The 23897-nt window shown below is 41.0% G+C and overlaps 1 protein-coding gene across 5 annotated transcripts; it reads left to right on the top strand.

Moving 5' to 3' along the window:
- On the top strand, positions 1-21992 carry PLIN2 (perilipin 2). Of its 5 annotated transcripts, none has more exons than XM_045563758.1 (9): positions 1-88; positions 822-876; positions 966-1161; positions 2970-3052; positions 6762-7047; positions 7719-7900; positions 8802-8936; positions 9871-10161; positions 21628-21992. In XM_045563758.1, the coding sequence occupies exons 2-9, from the start codon at positions 847-849 to the stop codon at positions 21748-21750; spliced, it is 1326 nt and encodes a 441-aa protein (XP_045419714.1). In that variant the 5' UTR covers positions 1-88; positions 822-846; the 3' UTR covers positions 21751-21992. The 5 variants fall into 5 exon arrangements, with proteins under 5 accessions (XP_045419714.1, XP_045419713.1, XP_045419717.1 ...); XM_045563757.1 differs by having other exon boundaries at positions 2-92; XM_045563759.1 differs by having other exon boundaries at positions 11-96.
- The last annotated feature ends 1905 nt before the right edge of the window (positions 21993-23897 follow it).

The following is a 23897-nucleotide window of genomic DNA, read 5'->3' on the forward strand; positions in this document are numbered from 1 at the left end:
CCCGGGAGCCCGGGAGCCGCGATTTCGCACGGTCGGAGTGGCAGCACCCGCCGCGGGACTCGCCTGCGCTCGCCTCTTCGCGGCTCCGGTCGGTGGGTGCGCGTACCCGCGGTGCGCCTGCGGGGCCGGGATGGGGGCGGGGGCTCCTCGGGGGCTGGGGGCCGCTGCCCTGCTCCAGCCGGGGCCGGTGGCCCGGGGACCCGCCAGTCCCGCAGCTTCCGGGTCCTGGCTGGGAAGGGCGGACCCGCGCTTTCGACCCTGGCTTTTGTTGGTCGAGGCTTCTTTTCTGCGCTGGGCTTTCGGATCTCTTGCCCTCCCTGGGTGGTTGTGGGGAAACAATTTCCATTTGTCCCAACGGGCCGATATTTAAAGGAAAACGCGTTAGAAAATAGTTTTCAGGCAGGATTTTAAGGGGTGCACGGCGACAGTGGGGCAGTCGACACTGGCGCCCGACTTCCTCCTCCAGGGCGGTGCTCACCCCTTTGGTGTGGAGCGGGGACCCGGGTGGCCGGGGGGCGCAGCCTCGCCCGACAGCGTGGGCGGCGGCCCTGCAGGTCCTTCCCCGGCAGCTCCGCCGCGGGCGTCCGTGCGGGTGTGGGTCGTTGGGGTTACCAAGTGAACTTTCAACCGCGTCCTGAAATGTTTCTCAGTTCCTCGGAGCACCTTCTTGCCATTGTGCTTAGTCTAAACTAAGAAGTGCAGAAGACTACACTAGGTTATCTTGCATTTTTCTCTACTTGAAATGAACATTTGCTTGGGTTGGGGGAACGAATCTAGGAGAGTCTTATCCCAGTGTCCTGAAATAAATTTCTCTTTCGCAGATAACTTCTGTCTGCAGGAAGAAAAATGGCATCTGTTGCAGTTGATCCACAACCGGTATGACTTGTAAATAGCCATTTCTTGACTCCTTTCTCTCCCTTTCTGTTTCCAGAAGTTAATAACTGTCCCCCGCCCTTTGGTTGCAGAGCGTGGTGACTAGGGTGGCTAACCTACCCTTGGTGAGCTCCACGTACGACCTCGTGTCCTCAGCTTATGTCAGCACAAAGGATCAGTGTCCCTGCTTGAAGTCTGTGTGTGAGATGGCAGAGAAGGGCGTGAAGACCATCTCCTCGGTGGCCATGATGAGTGCTCTGCCCATCATCCAGAAGCTGGAGCCACAGAGTGAGTTCTGAGTTGTCCCTCAAGGTGCAGTCAGGGGCTGGCCCGGCGGAGGTGAGCCCTTGAGCTCACAGAGGCTACTCAGCCCTTCCTGAGGCACATCCTGCCTTTACCTAGAAACCGCGGGGCAGCCCTCATTGTCATAGGAGGCCTACTGCATAGCAATGGTAGATGTTCATGACGCTTTAATAAAAAAACTCCCGAGAGATGCTTTTATGTTGGCAACTGAGATCATAAGGAGGCATCCAGGAGTGAACTGAAATAACTGACTTTCTTGGGACCACACAGTGTATGAACACGGAACTTCTTTTCTGTTTTTAATAACATCTTTATATTGGAGTACAATTAACATGCCATATAATATACCCATTTAAAGTATACAATTCCATGGTTTTTAATATATTCACAGAGTTGTGCAATCCTTACCACAATCAATTTCAGAACGTTTTTATCACTCCAGAAAGAAACCTCAAACCGGTTTCTGTTTGGGATGATGAAAATGTTTTGGAAATGGACAGTGGTAGTGGTTGTCCAGTGTTGTGAATGAACTTAATGCCACTGAATTGTATACTTAAAATTGATTAAAATGGTGATTTGTGTTATGTATATTTTATCAAAATAAAAAAAAAATAGAAACCTCATGCTTGTTAGTTAGCCATCACTCCCCGTTTCCTTCCAACTGCCCTTAGGCAACTACTAATCTACTTTCTGTTTTTATAGATTTGCCTATTCTGGATATTTTATGAAATATGTGGTCTTTTGCTACTGGCTTCTTCTTCCTTTTTTTTTTTTTTTTTTGAGACAGGGTCTGGCTTTGTTGCCTGTGCTAGAGTACAGCGATGTCATCATTGCTCACTACAACCTCAAACTTCTGGGCTTAAGTGATCTTCCTGCCTCAGCCTCCCAAGTATTAATAGCTGGGACTGCAAGTGCATGCCACCACACCTGGCTAATTTAAAAATTTTTTTTTACAGAGACTGGGTCTCACTATGTTGCCCAGGCTGGTCTTAAACTCCTGGTCTCAAGTGATCCTCCCACCTTGGCCTCCCTAAGTGCTGGGATTTTAGGCATGAGCCACCATACTCAGCCTGCTACTGGCTTCTTTCACTTAGCATAATGTTTTCAAAGTTCATTTGTGTTGTGGCATCATATCAGTACCTCATCCCTTTTTATTATGGAATAATATTTCATTGTATAAATAGTGTGTTATTCGTTCCTCAGTTGATGGACATTTGGATTACTTATACTTTTTGTAGATTATGAATAATGCTTCTGTGAACATTTGTATACAAGTTTTTGTGTAGAGATGTTTTCAATTTAAAAAAAATTTTTTTTATTTTTTTTTACATATAAGTAGAGAGTTTATTTGGGCCAAGCTTGAGGATTGCAACTCAGAAGCATAGATTCAAGTTGCCTTGAATATACACTTCAAGGAAATGCTAATTTTGAGAGAGTTTCCAGATACCCTCTTCCCTGAATGAGGGTTCAGGGGAAACCTGGCTACTCTTGGCATTAACATTAGGGACAAGTTAATGAGGAAGTAACTTCCTAGCCAGCTTCCTACCTGGCCTGCCTCTTCCTCTGCCTGCTCCTCCATCACTCCCCCTTATTTCTCTGTCTGTGGAAGAAAGTTGCCAGCAACCTGCCAAGCTTCTTCTTGTCTGAGCTAGAGAAACAGGCAGTGCATTTTGTGGTAAAAGATCAACATTCTTTCTTTTTGTTTTAAATAAAAGGTATAAGGTATAGTAATGTGTGTTCATTCTGTACCTACACTGTTTAAGTGAACATTTTCCCATTTGTGATTCTGCTAGTTGCGGTTGCCAATACCTATGCCTGTAAGGGGCTAGACAGGATTGAGGAGAGACTGCCTATCCTGAATCAGCCATCAACTCAGGTGAGCTTGGGACAAAAGTGCTGAAGCTTGACATCTGGCATATTTTCATGTTCTACCTATTAGCACAGGCTGTGCATGCCACAGATGGGAAAATACTGATTTGTTCCTTCAACTTGGATCTAGTTGTGTGTTTGAAAGAGTAATGGCCACCCTCTTACTTCCTGAATTGTTGTCAGGTTATATCTAAGAAGCAGAGAAGAACTAGCCACCTTTGGACAAGAAAACTTTTCTTTCAATTTGTGGCTTTGCCCCTGCAAATGAAATTGCTCTCAAATAGCTGATTCACATGTGGTGTTTAGATAAATGCCGAGGCGGCATATATACCTTTTTCTCCCCTGGCTTGGTGCAGTGTTGATAGGGACTGCCATTCATATGGGACAGCTAGTCAATGTTGGCAAAAATGATAGTCTCATCCGTTCTAGTGATCCTTTGGTTTAGGTAATGTCCACTTTTTTTTTTTTAAGTTAAGAATACAGAATGATACCACTTAGGGAAAAATTTGGCTCTGTGTCTTTCGTAATCTAAATACAGTCATGTGTCACTTAACAACAGGAATAGGTTCTGAGAAATGCATCATTAGGCAATTTCGTCATGATGAGAACATTACAGAGTGTACTTACACAAACCTAGATGGTATAGCCTGCTGCACACCTATGCTATATGGTAAAATCGCACCTAGGTTGCAAACCTTTGCAGCACGTTACTGTACTATACTATAGGCAAGTATAACACAATGGTAAATATTTGTGTATCTAAACATAGAAAAAGTAGAGTAAAAATATGGTATAAAAGATAAAAAATAGTACATCTGTATAGAGCAGCTTCATTATAATCTTACAGGACCATGGTCTAATATGCAGTCTGTTTTTGGCCAGAATGTCATTAGGCAGCACATGACTGTAGGCAAGTTTAGCCACAGCTTTCAGAATGCTTATGTGCCTCTCTTTAAGTTTTTCACTTATGTTGCATGAGATTGTGCCAATGATGAGAGTGAGTTATTTTCCGTTTTGGGCATTTTCTGTAAATTTTGCTGAATAATAGTAAATTTTGTGTATAATATTAAAAGTTATCTTATTTAAAATTAACAAAAAATTTGGTTGGTTATTGAAAGCCAAAGGCTCTAGAAAATGATAGTTTGGGGAAGACCTTCTCCTGAGGCATTAACAAATAATTTAGAGAAGGATTTCTTGTCAGCTTTCCATGATCATGTGCCTCCCTGTCCCTAGCTCCCCTTTCCCACCTCCACATGTCTTTCCCTTAACCTACAGACTACATGCTAATACCTAGAGGGCCAAGTATAGTTTGATCTTCAGTTTCCTCACTGGATTTATGTGACTTTGGAATGACGTATATAAAAGCTGTATAATCTCACTAACAGGTAATAAGTTACCACCTTTCTTCTGTGGCATGTTTTTTCTATATGCCTGCAAGCAAATGTGGCATTTATAAAATGAACAGGTTGTTTAATTTTTAAGATAAACTCCAAATGGATAAATCTTCTAACGATTCCAAAAGATTTATAAATCTTCTGAAATCATTTGAATTGATTAATGATTATAGACTTTTCTTCCATGATGGGCTTTGGTTAAAAGCTGGTGTAGCTGCCTTTTGCTGAAGAGTTACTTTGCACATAGCAGTAAGTTTGCACTAAAATGGTCAAAATAGCAGATTCAATGGGGTTACTTATTTCCAGTGTAATTATTAAAGCAATATAACCACTGTTTATAGGACTGGGAGTTCAAGCTTGTCTTGGTTGGAAACCCTTTATAGCAAGTCCATGTATGTAGTTCCAAATGGACTTCCTAGCCAAATCCTACTTATCCTAAACTAGCATGTATACACTGTTATGTATCTAATACATATGGCCATCAGGTGGTTTTTTTCATTTCACAGGTAACAAAACTGAATACTTGGAGATAGTCATAGTTATTTAGACCACGTCATAAATGTCCTAGCTTTCTATGGCCCTCATTCTAATGGTCTTTCTACCATGTTCTGTAGCCTCTAATGTGACATGGTAGCAGCCCCTGGAAGGTCACTGTAAGAAGTCTATATATCTCCCATGGCATGCCATAACAACACGTAGTATTTCTTCCTACAGCTGTAGGGATAAAAAAGAGAAAATTCTTCTCTTGCCTATTTTACAGCACTGGGACACTAAATATGTCAATTTATACTATCCTGTGAGTACTCTCCAGGAGCAGGACTGGATTATGCCAGAGGGCATTTGTCCCTTTGCATATTGTTCTTAAAAGATAATCTAGTTCTGTGGATAATTTACTCTCACTGAATTTGAAGAAATATAATGACTTGGAAGAAAAAAAGATGGAATTTATAAGTGTAAAAAGCTAATTGTTTTCACTTTATTGTCACTTAAAAGAGTTTAACATTAACTATTAGCTGTTCTTAATGGAATTAGCCCTTCATGAAATAGTACTGGAAAGGACACTAGAGGAATAACTAAACTGAAAGTTTTTTTCTTTCCGTTTAGTCACATAACTAGAATTAAGGAGTTTCCTTAATTCCTCTTGAAAATTTGATCTCCGTAATTAAGTTTTCCAGTGGAAGGAGTGTAGTGCTGTTATCCCTGTCTCAAATGCCAGCCTTCACCACCCTCTTTGTGTGGGGCCTGATGGGGCACATGAAGGCTCAGAGCCATTTTCTCTTATAATAAAAATGGCACTGGACTAGTCAGGATCTAGGTTTTCAGTCCCCCTTTCATGTGTGATCTTGGACAAGTCAGCAGTTTATGAAATGTGAAAACTTTATGTTCTATACCTGAGATATGCCTAGAGGAAATCTTTCATGTCTTCTCCCCTTCCCTTACCCCTCTACTCCAACGTAGAAAGTAGAACTGTGAGTTAGTTCAGTTGGATTGGGAACCTGGACCATTACCTCCCAATCAGCTTCTTCTTTGTTTCCCTTGCAGCAACCCAGCACTCCCTAATACTTGGTTTACTTCTCTAGTATCACTCTTCTGCTGTAAAAATGCTTGTATAGTTTTTGAGGGGAACTGAATTCAGTCAAGCATATAAAGATATAATTGTGTTGTTGCCTAGACACAAAAGGAAAGAATCTTTTGTTCTTGTTTGCATCTTCTCCTTCACACTTGAGCAAGATGGGAAAATGAGCTAGCTATTCCCCAAGGCTAACTTTGGGTATCATTAGGGGAGCTCGGGCAGGCTGGTGGTTTGGAGAGCTTTATATGAGTGGCAGATATTTGAGAGCACATCCCGTAGGATGGGGAACTGACATCTCTCCCTGTGTGTTGGCCTTCCGGGGCTGTGCGAAAAGGGCTGAGTGTGCGTGGTACCTGTGTCTGTGCTCATAGGCAGGCGTGAGCTGCTCTCAGTGTAAGCATGCCAACATGGAAAAGGCCATTCTTCTCTCGAGTACTCCCTATATGTCACTAAAGGTTCATCTAGTTAAAAAACAGAAACTTACCACCTTGACAAATTGACAGATTTCATATCTGTTTACCTCATTTGCTCCTCCAACGATCCTTGAGGAGTGGCAGGTAGAACAGAGATACCTGATGGGGAAATTCAGGCTCATCATACCTTAGTGACTTGCCCAAGACCTAAAGCTAGAGAGCGAAAGGCCCAGATTCTTTCTTTAACTCTTCAACTATGGTGCCTTAGTTCAGACTACAGATACGTATTGGTGCTTGTTTTCTCACCAGCCAAATGATCTGCTTTTCCACTTGCAGGTTGTTGCCAATGCCAAAGGTGTCATGACTGGGGCGAAAGATGCTGTGACAACTACTGTGGCTGGGGCCAAGGATTCCGTGGCCAGTACAATCACAGGAGTAATGGACAGGACCAAAGGGGCAGTGACTGGTGGTGTGGAGAAGACTAAGTCTGTTGTCAACGGCAGCATCAACACAGTCTTGGGAAGTCGGGTGATGCAGCTTGTGAGCAGTGGAGTAGAAAATGCACTCAGTAAATCAGAGCTGTTGGTAGACCAGTACCTCCCTCTCACTGTGGAAGAACTAGGTAATTGGAATTTTGTCTCGAAATAATGTTTTATATCTTAAACTAATCTTTTTTAAACAGCTTCATTGAGATATAATTGCCCTCAGTCTAAATTTACAGAATTGTGCAACCATCACTATAATTCAGTTTTAGAACATTTCTGCCACCCTGAAAGATCCATTGTGCCTGTTTGCAGTCAATCCCCATTTCCTCCCCCAGGCAACCAGTTGTTTTTCTGGCTGTAGAGGTTTTTCCTTCTTAAAGCAACCTTAAGTTTCACATTGAATTGTACATAGTATGTTTTGACACTTTAGGACAAATTAGCCTTGACAGATATTTTCTGTAAATGGATTATCTTGAATGGGTGGCTTTACAGAGTCGTCATTAAAAAGAATCATCATCATAGTAGACACATTAGTGCCCACTATGTGCCAGGTACTATGTTGCTCAGGAAGCTCACTCTAGTGGGAAGAAACCTGTGTAGATACATGGAATGTGTATCAGAGACAGTAGTATGTTCAGGGTGGTCAAGCACAGCAGCAGACATGAGCAGAAAATGACTGCATAATTGTTCAGTGGTTGGGTAGAATCTACAAAGTCAAGACCCAGGTTAGAGTTCAGGGCCTTATCGCCCATAACTGTAGTTCTTCAGTTTGTTTTTTTTTTTTTTTGTCCCTTCTTTCTAACTTCAGAAAAAGAAGCAAAAAAAGTCGAAGGATTTGATGTGGTTCAGAAGCCAAGTTACTATGTTAGACTGGGTTCCCTGTCTACCAAGCTTCGCTCACGTGCCTATCAGCAGACTCTCAGCAGGGTTAAGGAAGCTAAGCAAAAAAGCCAGGAGACCATTTCTCAGCTCCATTCTACTGTTCACCTGGTGAGTAAAAGTTCATTGTAAGGTACCTGAAATGAGTTCATTCATCTCCAGGTATGGGAGTTAATGTAATCATGAAATCCAAAAATTTTAATCTTGTTTTATGAACAGCCCAATAGAAAAATGGACAAAAGAGTATACAGACAACTCACAGAAAAAGGAAGTAGATAAATAGCTGAAATATATGAAGCAACGCTAATCTTGCTCTGAGGATTCAAATATATAAATACCTCTCTTGTCTTGTCACACTGGGAAAGTTGCTGTTGGCAGTGATGTAGAGAAAGAGCCACACTTATGCCCTTCTGGAGAATTGAAGGGACTGTTCTAGGAAAGATACAAACACACCCATACCTTGAGCAGATTTGCTTTTTATCCTACAGGTGTGTATATTTGTTTAGAGTTGCCAGAGACTATAGTAATGCACCTCAACTAATAGAAGACTAATCAAAATGGTACATCACAATAGACTACTCTGTAGCCATTGAAGATTGCCAAGTTACAGAACAGTATGTACAGAACTGTACTGCCATAAGAAAACCACTTCTTGGAAGGGGAAATAGGTGGCTGGCAACAGGGAAGAGGAAGGTTAAATTCCTTTCTGTTTTGTAATTCTAATTTATCCTTCTCACATACAGATTAAATTTTAGTTGTCTTACCTGTGCTCAACTGGAGGTAAATTTGGAGTCAATAGTTTAATAGTTAGATAGAGGCAGTAAAGAGCTACTACTACTTGGTTAACTTATACATATTGATAATAAATAACAATGACAGCAGGAACAGCTCTCATTAAACTCCCATGGAAATTCTTAGTTTTTATGTTACCTGATTTACATCATAGACCTGCAAGCAGGCTAACGTGAATGTCTGACAGTTTGTTCCTTTGTCGTGTTTCAATGTGTTCTAGATTGAATTTGCTAGAAAGAATGTGCATAGTGCCAACCAGAAGATTCAGGATGCTCAGGACAAGCTCTATCTCTCATGGATGGAGTGGAAAAGAAGCCTTGGCCATGACGACACCGACGAATCCCACTGTGCGGAGGTAAGATGACTGGGACAGAGTCATTTACTACAGCTTGTGAAGAAGTTCTCTGATTTTTCATTTCAGTATTTTCATAATTCCTCTTAAAATACTCTTCTCTATCAAAAGCTTGAACAGTAATTGTATACTGATGGCTTGTTATGTGGTAGGTAGAAAAGCAAAACTGGGAAGGAAATAACTTTATATAATAACCTACAGGTGTGCATATGCCCTGAATGACATATGACTAAATGGGAAACAGGGGCTTTGCCCCGAGAATGGGCGCAGACTAACGGGATACAGGTGGCTATCCCGTCAGTGTTTTTGATGGCATAAATACGGTGCTATGAGAATATATAGGAAGGCTACCTCAGGCAGCCTTGGAGCGGGGCTGCTTGAGTCACATGGCTTCTTGGAAGAGATAAGCCAGGAACTAACGGTGAAAAAACTAGGCGAAAGGGCAAGAAGAGGACTAATGTTCCAGACAAAAGAAATAGCATCTTGTAGTCCTGAAAAGTGGTTCTTTGTGTCCCAAAAGCTAATATGCATTTATGTTTGAAATCAGTATTAATTGTTTGCTCATACCATCTTATTTGAAGAGGGACTATCTAAATTATGCTACTATCATGGAGTATATTTTCATTCTGTCTGGTCTCCTCTACCCGTTATGCTTCTTCAGTTTAAAATGATGAACTTTGAGACTCAGGTGCTAGTTCTAATCCCCACTTAGCTATTTTCCAGCTATTAACTGGAGCTTTTTACTTAAACTCTAAGCTTATGTTCCTGTCTATGAAATGTGAATAATACTGCTATACTCAGCATTGTAATGAGGATTTTTAAAAAGTCAAAGAATCGACACATGTGGTAGACACATAACCAGCTTACTGTGATTGAGCTAATTTATACATAGCACTGTTGGATCCACTGCTAATTCTTAAGTTTGTTTTATTTTTAGCACATCGAGTCACGTACTCTTGCTATTGCCCGCAACCTGACTCAGCAACTCCAGACAACATGCCACACCCTGCTGTCCAACATCCAAGGGTTACCACAGAACGTCCAAGATCAAGCCAACCACTTGGGGGTGATGGCAGGTGACATCTACTCAGTGTTCCACAATGCTGCCTCCTTTAAGGAAGTGTCTGACAGCCTCCTCACTTCTAGCAAGGGGAAGCTGCAGAAAATGAAGGAATCGTTAGATGATGTGATGGATTATCTTGTTAACAACACGCCCCTCAACTGGCTGGTAGGTCCCTTTTATCCTCAGCTGACTGAGTCTCAGAATGCTCAGGACCAAGGTACAGAGGTGGAAGACCAGCCAGGAAGCCCAGCCTCTGAGCACACAACCCATTAAACCTGCCCCTGTCACCAGCATGATACAGCCAGTCAGATGGAATGTTTTGTTATATTGAAATTAACTTGCTAGACAACTCTAAATCAGGAAGTAGCTAGCGAGGAAAAAGGCTCTCAATTGTAGTTATTTCCAGCTGAATTAAGAGCTCTGAAGTTTCTGGCATTAGCAGATGGGTTCTGTTTACCTGGCTAGCAAGAAAAGAATGACAGACTTTTGAGAGCCTAGCCAGAACTCACCAAAAATTTAAGTGCACTTATGGTCTCATTTTGTGGCCATTGTGTTGCCACTGTTACTGTTTGTATTGAATAAAAACACCTTCATGTGGGCTGTGGTATAAACTGGTCTCTGCTCTGGTATGATCTGAGCAGACCTTATCACTGGTTTATTTCGTGATGCTTGGTTGTACAACTTGATTTCAGTTTCTTATTTCTCATAAAGGAATATGACCTTTGCATTCAATAAAATTCATTGCAGAAATAGATCAGTTTTATGCTGTTTGTTCCATGTGCTTTGTGTGTTGCTTTCATAGAGCTGCTTGACATGCATAACAGAGTTATTAATATACCCACATGAACTCCAATTGGCCTGTTGGGGAATTTGGCAGGGTGAGAACATTGGAAGACTAATGTTCCAAAATGGGATGCTTGATAGCTGGTTTAATACAAATTGAAAGCTAATGTGCGTGTTAGAATTTTACTAGGTGACAGTTGCACCCCTCATTTGCCAACTTACTAGACCCCTGAGAGTGGGTTTTTAAACCAGTAAAAGGTCCTAGGCACGTCTGCCTGCCTTGCGGAAAAGGAATCAAAGCTGCAGGAAGCAAGTGAGTGACTGTTTGCATCATTCTCACATAACAGCAGAGGCATTTCTTGCCAAGGGGCCAGTTAAAGTGTGAGCTCTAAAGTGAGATTGTTCAGTGTCAAGTCTCAGTTGGGCTTAACTTACTGTGTTGTCACGTTGAGAGAAAGCCACTAACCTCTTGTTGGTGAGGTACCCACAGAAGACGGCATGAGAATAATTAAAAGTAAAAAGACTTTGAGCCCCCTGCAGAAAAGGATTCTTCTCACCTTCTGCCTGTGGTATTTAGACTTCTAGTCCCTTTAGTGCCTGTCAGTTAAAGGAACTATCATGAATCTCCTTATCACAAAGCTGTAGTATGTCAAACTGTTTCAAAAAAGGGACTCTTACAACTTGTGAAATATAGCCACATGTTTCTGCCTGGCTCTGCTAAAAGGTAAGCAGGGCTGTCCGTCAGCAAAACCAGAGTCTAACTCAAATTGGTCTCCTTTTTCTATCCTGGTTCATCCTTTTCTTCCCGCAAAAACAAGGAAGCAGCATATAACTTTACACGCTTCTTTGGTGTGAATGAATCTATCAAAAGTTTTTATCAAGTTATTTTTTTTCCAGTGTAACTCCAGGAATCAGTAAACAAGGGAGGTGAGTTGGAGGGCAGGAAATCACTGAGATACTTGAATCTGCTCTTTCATTTATTTTGCAGATAAGGAGCTTCTGTTTTCTGGGAAGGAGGGAATTCCAGGATAGAGCCTATCTACTTACTTGCCTGCCTGTCCCCAGTGACTGGCATTTTCTAGAGCCTCTGCCTCTTAAAAAATTTTTTTCTGAGTCTGAATCAAACATGACTCTGCCTTTCTTTATCACCAAACTACAAGGCTGGGCTGGGCGCAGTGGCTTGCATCTGTAATCCTAATACTTTGGGAGGCCAAGGCAGGAGGATTGCTTGAGGCCGGGAGTTCAAGACCAGCCTGAGCAAGAGGGAGACCCCTGTCTCTACAAAAAATAGAACAATTAGACAGGCATGGTGGTGTGTACCTGTAGTCCCAGCTACTTGGGAGGCTGAGTCAGGAGGATTGCTCGAGCCCAGGAGTTTGAGGTTACAGTGAGCTATGGTGACACCATTGCACTCTAGCCTGGTGCAAGACAGCAAGACTCTGTCTCAAAACCCCACAAGGCTGGTATTTTGTGGTTAATTCCAATTGATTGGAAAATTCATATGCTATGGCTATGTACAGGTTTCTTTTTTTTTCTTTTCTTTCTTTTTTTTTTTTGAGACAGAGTCTTGCTCTGTCGCCCAGGCTAGAGTGCCGTGGCGTCAAGCTCACAGCAACGTCAAACTCCTGGGCTCAAGCAATCCTTCTGCCTCAGCCTCCCGAGTAGCTGGGGCTACAGGCATGCGCCACCATGCCTGGCTAATTTTTTTCTATATATATTTTTAGCTGTCCAGATCATTTCTTTCTATGTTTTTAGTAGAGACAGGGTCTCGCTCTTGCTCAGGCTGGTCTCGAACTCCTGAGCTCAAACGATCCTCCTGCCTCAGCCTCCCAGAGTGCTAGGATTACAGGTGTGAGCCACTGCATCCGGCCTATACAGGTTTCTTATCCTGAACATACACCTTTGTGTTTCCCCATGATAAAGGTTATAGTGCTAAATTGCTTATGAAAAGGAGACAAAGCTGGGCACAGTGGCTCATGCTTGTAATTCCAGCATGTTGAGAGGCTGAGGTGGGACAATGGCTTGAGGACAGGGGTTCGAGGCTGCAGTGAGGTATGACTGTGCCCTTGCACTCCAGCCTGGGCAATAGCGAGGCTCTGTCTCAAAAAAAAAAAAAAAAAAAAAAGTCTCAAAGATCTTCCTGAGCAAGGACACAATATAATGTAGACCATTCTTATTTTCTAGTAGAACACCGCCAGTTCTTGCTTTTTGCCATTAGCTGTGCACACTGGTCATAGTTTTGTCTGTCTCTGTGTCTCAAGTTTGTGCCTACATGCACTTCATTCAGTTGTCAAAGTGTCTCAGAAATTGTTTCTCTCACCTTGTAGCTTTATTGTTGCATAAACTGGCAGAATATATTGGTTTTACAGACCCTTTTTTCCTCAAGGAAGACACTTATTTTGAGGGAAAAAACGTGACTAAGCCTAACACAGTATCTAACCATGACAGGTGTGCAAACATTTAGCTGCATGAAGTCTGGCATGGTGTGCCTGAGTGTCCAAGGATTTTTTTTCCTTCGCATGTAATAATAATGTGGACTTTCTAGTTCTAAGCAAAAAAAAAAAGTCAAAAGGATTGTGGTGAGCTGGCCATTAATCTCTGAGCCTTAGTTTTCTCATCTGTAAAGTAAGGTTAATGTTGCTTCAACAAATGGAAGTGAGTGTTCAGGATGACGTGTTTTGTGTTTTTCTGATTTGCACTAGAGGCATGGGGACAACATCTCTGGGACAGTGACATGTGGTATCTTTAATTTGGCAGTTCAGGTATGAGTACATAATACCAGCTCATGGTTAGGAAAATACATCCACTTTGATAAGTCATTAAAGGTATTAAAGAACTAATGAAGCCAGGTGTGGTAGTGGGGGCCTGTAGTCCCAGCTACTCGGAAGGCTGAGGTGGGAGGATTGCTCAAGGTTGCAGTGCACTGTGATCACACCTGGGAATAGCCACAGCACTGCAGCGTGGGCAACATAGTGAGACCCCATCTCTTAAAAAAGAAAAAACTAATGAAGTAAAAAGGGAAAAAGTACAATTTACCTAAGATACCCCTTTTGGAGTATCACTTAGCTCATGAAGGAAGGAGGAAGAAGGTCAGAACAGATATTTGTGACAAATCTTTAAGAAATTTGGTCTAAATGATGCCTGAGAGAGCAGATTTTGGGGGATTGATGGCCTCTTGCCAGCCTGACTTTCCCTCGGCTCTCGAGAACTTGGTACCAAGCCAACTGGACCTCAGTCCCAGTCCAGCCCCAAGAGTGACCCAGCTGTGAGGCCTGAATGCATGATGCATCTAAAAAGAGTTAGATGTTCCTGCCCCATAAGCCAAGGTATTTACTGCTGTATCTCAAAGGGCAACACCTTCATGCTATAGGTGTCCACCTTCCAACAGGTATCCTGTAACATAGGATATCCTCTCATATTTCATCATAGCCACTTGGTGAGGAAAAGGTGCTGAATAATTCCATTGTTGCGCATCTGAGCTCCCAGGCTAACCTGTGGTAGTCTACTTCATCTGAAACATGGAGAAACCGGAAAGGTAATAGCATTGGACTATTCAGAGAAGAGTAGAATAAGAAGTCTCTCTTCAGGGCTTGAAGTCAGCTTAAGCCAAAGACAGATGTTTTATGGTATCTTTCTTGCTTACCTTTTGAGAATATGCCACTCCCCTCCCCACACTGAACTTCTTTAGAACTGCAAAAAAAAAAAAAAAAAAATGGTGTTGATTGGATCTTCACTGGAATAGGCCCAGGTCATGTTTTCAGGGCTGGTGAGGGTTAAGGGCTTCTAATTCAGCATCCAGCTGGGGCTGAGCTGAAAGGCAAGGACAGAGTGCTCTGAAGAAAAAGGCTGAATTGGAAAATTATGCCCTCATTTGGTGGTGAGGTGGTGAGAGGCAGGCATCCTGTGTCCTGTTGAGTTTGACAGGTGAGACTGCTGATTAACACAAGGCATCTTCAGTTGTTAAGACTGTCAGTAAGATGACTAAGTGAAATGATAGGAAGGCAGTGTGAATGGAAAATATTTGGCCGGGTGGGGGTGGGGAGGCACAAAGAGAGTTATCTGGGATTCTTCTCTCATGTTTAACTTGCTTAAAGTGTGCCTACAGGTTAGAGAGAAATGGGATATAACATAATGAAAGGCTTTGAATCTCACATGGAAGCCTAGTCTTGATATAGAATACACCTAGATTTTTTAGCTTCGTACTGATTTCATGAAAGTGCCATTTGAGAGGGCCATATGAAAGATATTAGAGCCATGCCATAATACCTACATTTTGGGCTAACACAGAAAATCTACTTGGTATATTCATTGGGCAGAGACAATGTGGATATGTAGCTAGCTACATTATTATATACATGTAGCTGTAGTAACAAAATAATTCAATATCTGGATTCCTAATAGTATAAAGGACGAGATGTAAAGACTAGAAACTGTCCTCAAGAGACTTTTAGACTCTTAGGGGAAGATTGTCAATGAATGTTCAAGTAATATCCTGGTGTAGAACGCTGTTTGTCCTTCCCTTAATAGCTCCCAATTTTTAAATTTCTTATCTTTATGACAAATATCACATTTCAGTATAAGAGGCAGTATAGGAATGGCAAGGGAATAATTTAGGTTTTAATTTGTTTTTGACCAAAGCAAAAGAGGAGGCTGACTTAGGTGATATTTACTGTAAGGGGAAATTAAAGGTCTAATGTATTCTAGAACTTAAGAAAGTGAAGGTAGTGGCTTTTCCCTCTTCTCACTACCGCACTTGACTAGTTTGAAAAAAAAAAAAATAGTGAAGGTAGTAGACAGTGTTGTTATTTGACATTTTATAAAAATAAGGAATAGATTAAGTGGGGTTTTATGTAACTGTCAGTGATGAAGATTTAAATATCATTAAGGGAGTTACCATTATGTTTTCATTTCTCTTGAGTATGTACTTAGGAGTGGAAATGGGTCATATGGCAACTCTACATTTAATTGTCTGAGGAACTGCCAGATTGTTTTCCAAAGTTCTATTCTCACCATCAGTGTATGAGGGAGGGTTCTGATTTCTCCACATCCTCATCAATACTTATTATTATCTGACTTTTAAAAAAACATTTTATGGATATATAATAGTTGCACATATTTATGGGGTGTATGTGATATTTTTATGCAAGCATTAATGTGTGATGATCAAATTAGGGTAACTGGGATATCCATCACCTTAAACATTTATCATTTTTTTGTGTTAGGAATATTCCAAGTCTACTCTTCTAGCTATTTTGAAATATATAATAAATTATTAACTATAGTCACCTTATTGTGCTGCCGAACCCTAAAGCTTATTCCTTCCATCTAACAGTATTTTTGTACCCACTGCTATCTAACTTTGTTGATTCTAGCCAACTATTTAAATTATAACTTATTAGATGTTGACTGACTAATGTGAATTGAGCACTTTTCCTTTAACATTGTCTACCCAGGCTCTATACAGCACAGGAAAACTCAGCTAAGGAGGTAGCTAATAGATCTCTCAGACTGACTGACAGATGGCCCAAGTGAGCCCCCTGCAAGGATAAACCACATCGTCTGTCAGTGAGCCTTCCCCTGCCCTCTCTGCCTAGACCAGGGATCATCAATTAGGCAGACTGATAAAATGTAGATTCCTGGATTCTATCCCTAGAGAATCTGTTTAGTAGGTCTGGAGGTAGTACTAAGCATCTGCACTTTAGAAAAATACCCCTTAAAAAATCCCTAGTGATTCTAACACAGGTAATTCATTGACTACGCTTTAAAAAGGAAAGGAAATGAGAAACAAATGATTTTAACCTGAAACAAAAATAGGACTAGTGTTACCTATAGTCCTTTCTCTCTAAACCAGACCCTCAATGTAGGCTCCATAAAATGTCTTATTTTGAGGAGAACTACTCTTGATGTACCTGCTCCAATGAATCAAGTACACAGGGGTTAATATTGACTAGCTGAATGTTGTACAATGGATACCAAGAATCTATTTTAATTTTGTTGTGATCAGTGCTAACCTGTTTCCTAGGCAGAGTTCTGCTTCCTCAGACTCTGGTTAGCCAAGAGGCAAGCATTGGTATACAAAAGGGTGTTCCTACCTAAAGGCAGGGAATGTGCACCAGCCTACTCACCTGCCCTTTGTTCAGTAAAGGATAAAAGAAAGAGTAAAGCATGGCCAGGTGCAATGGTTTGCATGTGTAATCCCAGCACTTCAGGAAGCTGAGGTGGGAGGCAGCAGGATCTCTTGAGGCTAGGAGTCTGAGACCAGCCTGGGCAGCATAGAAAGACTGTTGTCTCCACAAAACAATTTTTTTTTTTTTTTTTGAGACAGAGTCTTACTCTGCTGCCCAGGCTAGAGTGCCATGGCGTCAGCCTAGCTCACAGCAACCTCAAACTCCTGGGCTCAAGCAATCCTTCTGTCTCAGCCTCCTGAGTAGCCGGGACTACAGGAATGTGCCACCATGCCCGGCTAATTTTTTCTATATAGTTTTAGTTGTCCATCTGATTTCTTTCTATTTTTTTTAGTAGAGACGGGGGTCTCGCTCTTGCCCAGGCTGGTCTCGAACTCCTGAGCTCAAACAATCCACCCGCCTCGGCCTCCCAGAGTGCTAGGATTACAGACGTGAGCCACCGCACCCAGGCTCTACAAAAAATTTTTTAAAAAATTAGCTGGGTGTGGTGGTGCATGCCTGTAGTCCCAGCTACTCGGGAGGCTGAGGCTGGAGGATTGCTTGAGCCCAGGAATTCAAGGTTGCAATGAGTTATGATTATGCTACTACACTCCAGTCTGGGGTATGGAGTCAAAGTCTGTCTCAAAAAAAAAAAAAAAAGAAGAAGAAGAAGAGAGAGAGAAAGGAAAGAAAGAAAGACAGGCAGGCAGGAAGGAAGGAGGGAGAGAGGGAGGGAGGGAAGGAAGGAAGGAGGAAAGAAAGGAAGGAAGGAAGAAAAGAAAAGAAAGGAAGAAAAAAGAAAAGAGAAAGAAAAGAGAGAAAGAAGAAAGGAAAGAAAGAAAAGAAAAGAGAGAAAGAGAGAAGGAAAGAAAGAAGGAAGGAAGGAGAAGGAAGGAAGGAGAAGAAAAAGAGAGAAGAAAGAAAGAAAAGCAAGACACCCCGGGCCCTTTAACTTACCAGCACACAGTCAAGCTGCATAAGCAACCTATCATGGATGGTGAAAAGTTTCTGTTAAAATCAAACCCTCTTTGCCAGGTATGGTGGCATCCACCTGTAGTCCTGGCTACTGGGAAGGCTGGGAGGCAGTTGAATCACTTGAGCCTGGGAGTTTGAAGCTCCAGTGAGCTATGATGGCTCCGCTGCACTCTAGCCTGGGTGACAGAGAGAGACCCTGTCTCTTAACCCAAAAACTCAAATCTTCAACAAGGTTAGTCTTATGTATTTGGTATTATAGTTAATCGTTGTCTCTTGCATGATACTTTTATAGCCCTATATAATACTCTTATACAAAAAACTTAAATTTTAGTTTTTCTTCTCAATTCATTAGTTCTTCAATAGCTATACTCTATTTCAAAATAAATTTTCCTGGTACTGTGTTGTATTTACCAGCACTGCATGCACACTAACCTTTACCAGCAAGTAAGTTATAATAAATAAGTTATAATAAATCCCCACAGAAGGTGTTTCTATTTCTGTAGTAGCCCCACCTATCCAGGGCCTGGGCCACCGCCTGGCCAGCTTTATACAAATTAGAAAAAGGCACCATATCCTCAGCATGTTTAGTGCCACCTTCTAGAAATTGGTCATAATAAGTATGTGAATCTTTGAAGTCTATGATATGAAAGTTGCTCTTTCTGGTTGCATGGTGAACAACCCGCAAGCTTTACGCTGTGCTCCTGGGATCCTAGCATGGTCACTTGGTTTTCTTGAAAAGAATGTATTGCTGGCTTCCTTTCCTTGCAGGGAGGCAGGGAGGATCTATGGTTACCACATTAGTTTCATAGCAAGCATCTGATCCCTGATGGGCATTCTTTTTTTTTTTTTTTTTTGAGACAGAGTCTCACTCTGTTGCCCAGGCTAGAGTGCTGTGGCGTCAGCCTAGCTCACAGTAACCTCAAACTCCTGGGCTCAAGAAATCCTTCTGCACTCTGGGAGGCCGAGGCGGGCGGATCGTTGGAGCTCAGGAGTTCGAGACCAGCCTGAGCAAGAGCGAGACCCCGTCTCTACTAAAAAATAGAAAGAAATTATATGGACAGCTAAAAATATATATAGAAAAAAAATTAGCCGGGCATGGTGGCGCATGCCTGTAGTCCCAGCTACTTGGGAGGCTGAGGCAGAAGGATTGCTTGAGCCCAGGAGTTTGAGGTTGCTGTGAGCTAGGCTGACGCCACGGCACTCATTCTAGCCCGGGCAACAGAGTGAGAATCTGTCTCAAAAAAAAAAAAAAAGAAATCCTTCTGCCTCAGCCTCCGGAGTAGCTGGGACTACAGGCATGTGCCACCATGCCCGGCTAATTTTTTCTATATATTTTTAGTTGTACAGCTAATTTCTTTCTATTTTTATTAGAGATGGGGTCTCGCTCTTACTCAGGCTGATCTTGAACTCTTTACCTCTAGTGATCCATGCACCTCAGCCTCCCAGAGTGCTAGCCTGATGGGCATTCTTGGCAAGAGACTCATACTCCTGCTTCAGTGGTCCATATCTATACCTGTTCATGTCAATGGAAAGTGATTTGTTCTACAAATTTGCAATATGATTTTTCTTATGCCACATTTTAAAAAAATTACATGAGATGGTCACCTAAGACCACCACAGAAATGTGATAGCCTATGGCTGTCTCTTAGCTGCCCCACCCTCCCCAATTTCTGTCTCAGTCCCCAGTAGGCTTTGGTGAATAGCCAGGCATCGGTGATAGGTAGTCTAATGAAAATTGGACACTGAATAATTCTGGATATATGGACGGTGAATTATTTATATGGCTCTCCTAAATCATCTCAAAGACAGAAGTACTTTTTTTGGTCAGAAGTACTTTTTTTGGTGGTAGTTGTGTGGATTAAAACTCTGAGTGTGGGACCTCCAACATTCTGCAATGAACTCTACTTTAGCGCAACAGTTACTTGGCCTATAGATGACTTTGGAGGCTTTTGAGTATGTGGAGTGGTATTTACGAAACTAAAAAAAAATAAAAGCTCCTGTTTATTGAGCATCTTTTATGATCTAGGGTCATACAACCTTCATTCCTCATCTGTAACCCACTCAGGTATTTTCCTCACTTGAGAGATGAGGAAACTGAGGTTGAAAATGGGTAAGTGGCAGGGTGGGTACTTAGCCCAATGTCTTACTTATGTCAAAGTACATAATTTCTCCATTCCAGCACTCTAGCCCTCTGATAGGAGAAAGCTGCAGCTTGCTTCCTTGTTTGGGGTGCAGAAAATTCCTCTGTCTATATTCTCTGTGTTGAAGCTTTCTGTTCTATTTTGCAAGTGAATAGAGTGATATTAAATAGATAATCAAATTTAATAAGATAATAGATAATAAAAATTAGTAGATATTGAAAACAAACAAGTAGAGATTATTGGATGTAAAATATACATTTAATAGAAACAGAGAGAACTAAGCAAGGTATATCTTTTCACCTGAAAAGTCTAAAATCGCAATGGTTAGCTTTCTTGGCTGATGTCCTGACCAATTTGTATAAGCACTCCTGGTTTTGCAGATGTCAGGTTGTGTATAATCTTTGCAAAGTGAACATTCATGAAGAGCTAACATGTGATTTGATCTCCCCAACCTGATAGCCTCAGGAGTCTGTGGATACTGTACCACAGACTACATAGTCCTCGGATCACCTGGGTTCTTAGGGAAAAGTGCAATAAGGGCCACAAACAGCCAGGTAAGGGGCCTGCGAACAAAGCAAGATTCTCTCTTCTTGTCTGTTTTGTTTTTGTTATTTTTACCATTTTTTTTTCTAGAAACAGGGTCTCATTGTGTTTCCTAGGTTGGAGTGCAGTAGTTATTTATAGGTGTGATCACAGTGTACTACAGTCTTGAACTCCTGGCTTTAAGGGATTCTCCTGTTTCAGCCCTCTGTGTAGCTAGGACTACAGACCATTCTTACGTCTACAATTCTGTGGCATTAAGTATAGTCACAATGTTGTACAAGCATCACCATTATTCATTTCCAGAACATTATCATCACCCCAAGCATAAATTCTATGCCCATTAAACAATAACTCCCCAATTCCCTGTTACCTTCTGTCTGTTTTTTGAGAGATTTTTTATTGTTGTTGTTAGCTGTTTTGCCTTTGTTAGGTAATCAGCTACTATCTACCCTCTGCTATCAAGATTCTAGCCTTTGGCAATATATTATGCCTTACTAATCTTCTCCTTTTAATATGTCGGCTAAGAAACATTATTTAGCTTATCAAAATTGTATGGCAAATAAAATTTAATAGAGTTTCCTGTCCCTAAAGCCTTTCCTATGCAGAGAAGAGCTAGGGCTTTGTGATAGCTGTTCCAACTATTAAAAGACCTTTTGTTCCTAGATATTTCCCAAATATTATCGGAAGCCAGACTTATGGAAAAATGGACTATTATTGTTTTTAAGAGAGTAATATATTAGTAGATAGTAGAATAACCAGAAATACTTTATATCTTGTATTTTCAAAAAAGCCTTCATTTAATAGGTTCCATCATTGCTTAGTTGCCTTTTAAAGAGGTTTCCTTGGTGCTTTTATAATAACAGTGAATTGTAAGAATAAGACTACAGACATCTTTTTAAAAAGCATAGCAATGGACAAAGAAAAATTTACCTACATGCAGTAATTAAAGTCTCCATGAGCTCACACAGACCCAACAACTCACTTTATTAGTGTTTGTTTTAATATCCAAGGTTCTTCTTTTACAGGTGTTTGATTTCACCATCATAGACTTGACATCTGAGACTGATGAAATTCCAGATATTATACCTTTGGAAGAGGAGAATGAACCAAATCATTCACATGCTAATGGCAAAAGGTTGGATAACTAACCAAAGAATACTCCCTTTGGTTGAATATGCAATGTTAGTCACATTAAACTTCATGTGTGCTTATGTTTTTATTCCTGTGGTTTTAGGGAGTGTTAATCTATTTTTTGGCTACTTGGTCTTAATTGCAATGAAACTCTGATTGCTCTGACCTACTATAAGAGAGCCTAGTTTTGTGCCATATCATTTTATATAATTCTTCAAAGTTTAATTACTGTAATCCTTATAATAAAAATTGGACTGTATAATCTTGAATCAGTGATTTTTTTTCATTGATACAGTGGACATTTGTTGTCTTTTGGTCTCCCATAATTCATTCATGCTTTTTGTGGTAACAGTACACTTGTGTCTTTTGGGGGTTTCAGTGAGTCTTCTGGTCAAGGTTTCTTACTTTCCCCTCGCTTAGGGGTGGGCATGTGACCAAAAGCAGGTCAACTGGGAGGAAGCATAGCATGATAGGTAAGGGCTTAGCCTCTGGGTTCTAATCTCCCTCTGCCATTTACTCTGTTATCTTTAGCAAGTTACTTAATTTCTCTGTGTCTCAATTTTCTCATCTGTAAAATAGGAATAGTACTAGATTTGCTATGAAGATTAAATAATTAACATTTTTGAAAAGCTTAGAGCTGTGCCTGACACAGAGCTGCATTAAGTAAGTATTAAATAAGTGAATTGTAGAAGTAATGGCCAACCCAGTAACTATGAGCATTCCTAGTGCCCAGACTGTGGTCTTGAGATACCATTTCTCTCTAAAAGAAACCAGGACTTCTTGGAGAAATGGCTTATTCCAGATCTGAGGCAGGAAATGTACTGAATGAACCTTGAAGTTCTTGCTGTTTTAGGTGGCAAGGCCACCAGTTTGAACAGGTTCCCATTGGCCAAAGATGGGACACTTTGAACCTCTATAAGGATAATAATTGCAATAGATTGAACCCCATAATCTATGAGTTCCATAATGATATTTATATATTGTCATGTATGTGTATAAAATTATACATGCGAACAACCTAATTGGTCATCCTCAGAGGATGATAACAACTCATTATCTTGAAAATTAGCAAATAAAAGGAAAGAATTCAGAATTTATCCTTCCTTTTCTTATATCTTTACTACCAGGTAACCACATGTTAATAGTAGATGAGGGAAAACTTTTCTTCATAAAAGTATTCCCAATAACAAATGAAAAAAGATAATAAATTAGGATATCAACATTTGTCAAACCCTAGTGAATTAACAGATCTAGGCATTTAGCACCAATCCCTGTCAATGGCATAAAGATACTATGTGCTGCTTAATAAAAGAACATACACCATCATTTCTAGTCTATTTATTTATTTATTTTTTAATTTTTTCTGAGACAGAGTCTTGCTCTGTCACCTGGGCTAGAGTGCCATAGCGTTAGCCTAGCACACAACCACCTCAAACTCCTGGGGTTAAGCAATTCTCCTGCCTCAGCCTCCCGAGTAGCTGAGGCTATAGGCATATGCCACCATACCTGGCTAAATTTTCTATTTTTAGTAGAGATGGGGTCTTGCTCTTGTTCAGGCTGGTCTCAAACTCCTGACCTCAAGTGATCCTCCTGCCTTGGCCTCCCAGAGTGCTAGGATTACAGGCATTTCTAGTCTTAGCAAAGGGATCATACCTGAGTGTAATCTATCCTTTGGATCCAAGTCCCAATTTGAAGGAAATACCGAGGAAAGGAACAGTGGAACATGCTCAACTGTAGCATGATGTTTCAATCAGTAAAACCTAGACTGTGGGAAACTATTCAGGTAAAATAGCCCCAGTTCTTTAACAGAAAAATTGTAATATAAAAGTTGGAGTGAGGGGAATGAAGGAGAACTTCTATAATAAATAATATTACTTAAAACAACTTGGAAAGACTGAAAAACAAAAAAGTCATGGGAAATCTAAAAACTACAGTGTCTAGAGAAGCACACAGGTGGTAGAAGTATGAGACAATGCAAGGAAGTAATTACTATAAAAAGTGAGAATGAGGTTACTTTTAGGCAAAGGAGGGACTTCCGTAATGACTGCAAAAGTTTTATTTTTTGTCTCGAGTGGTGGTTACAAGAATGTTCACCTTATAGTAATTCGTTAAGCTATATAAAAAAGGTAAATTGGACTGGCTGGGACGTAAATCTTGACTAGAT

The sequence above is a fragment of the Lemur catta genome, chromosome 10, assembly GCF_020740605.2.
Source record: "Lemur catta isolate mLemCat1 chromosome 10, mLemCat1.pri, whole genome shotgun sequence".
In the NCBI taxonomy this organism is placed as follows: Eukaryota; Metazoa; Chordata; class Mammalia; order Primates; family Lemuridae; genus Lemur; species Lemur catta.

Coding starts and splice junctions, on each gene's coding strand:
- PLIN2 (XM_045563758.1), top strand. CDS start 847: ATGGCATCTGTTGCAGTTGATCCACAACCG. Junction 7,901..8,801: donor TCCATTCTACTGTTCACCTG/GTGAGTAAAAGT, acceptor AATGTGTTCTAG/ATTGAATTTGCTAGAAAGAA. Junction 10,162..21,627: donor ACACGCCCCTCAACTGGCTG/GTAGGTCCCTTT, acceptor CTTCTTTTACAG/GTGTTTGATTTCACCATCAT.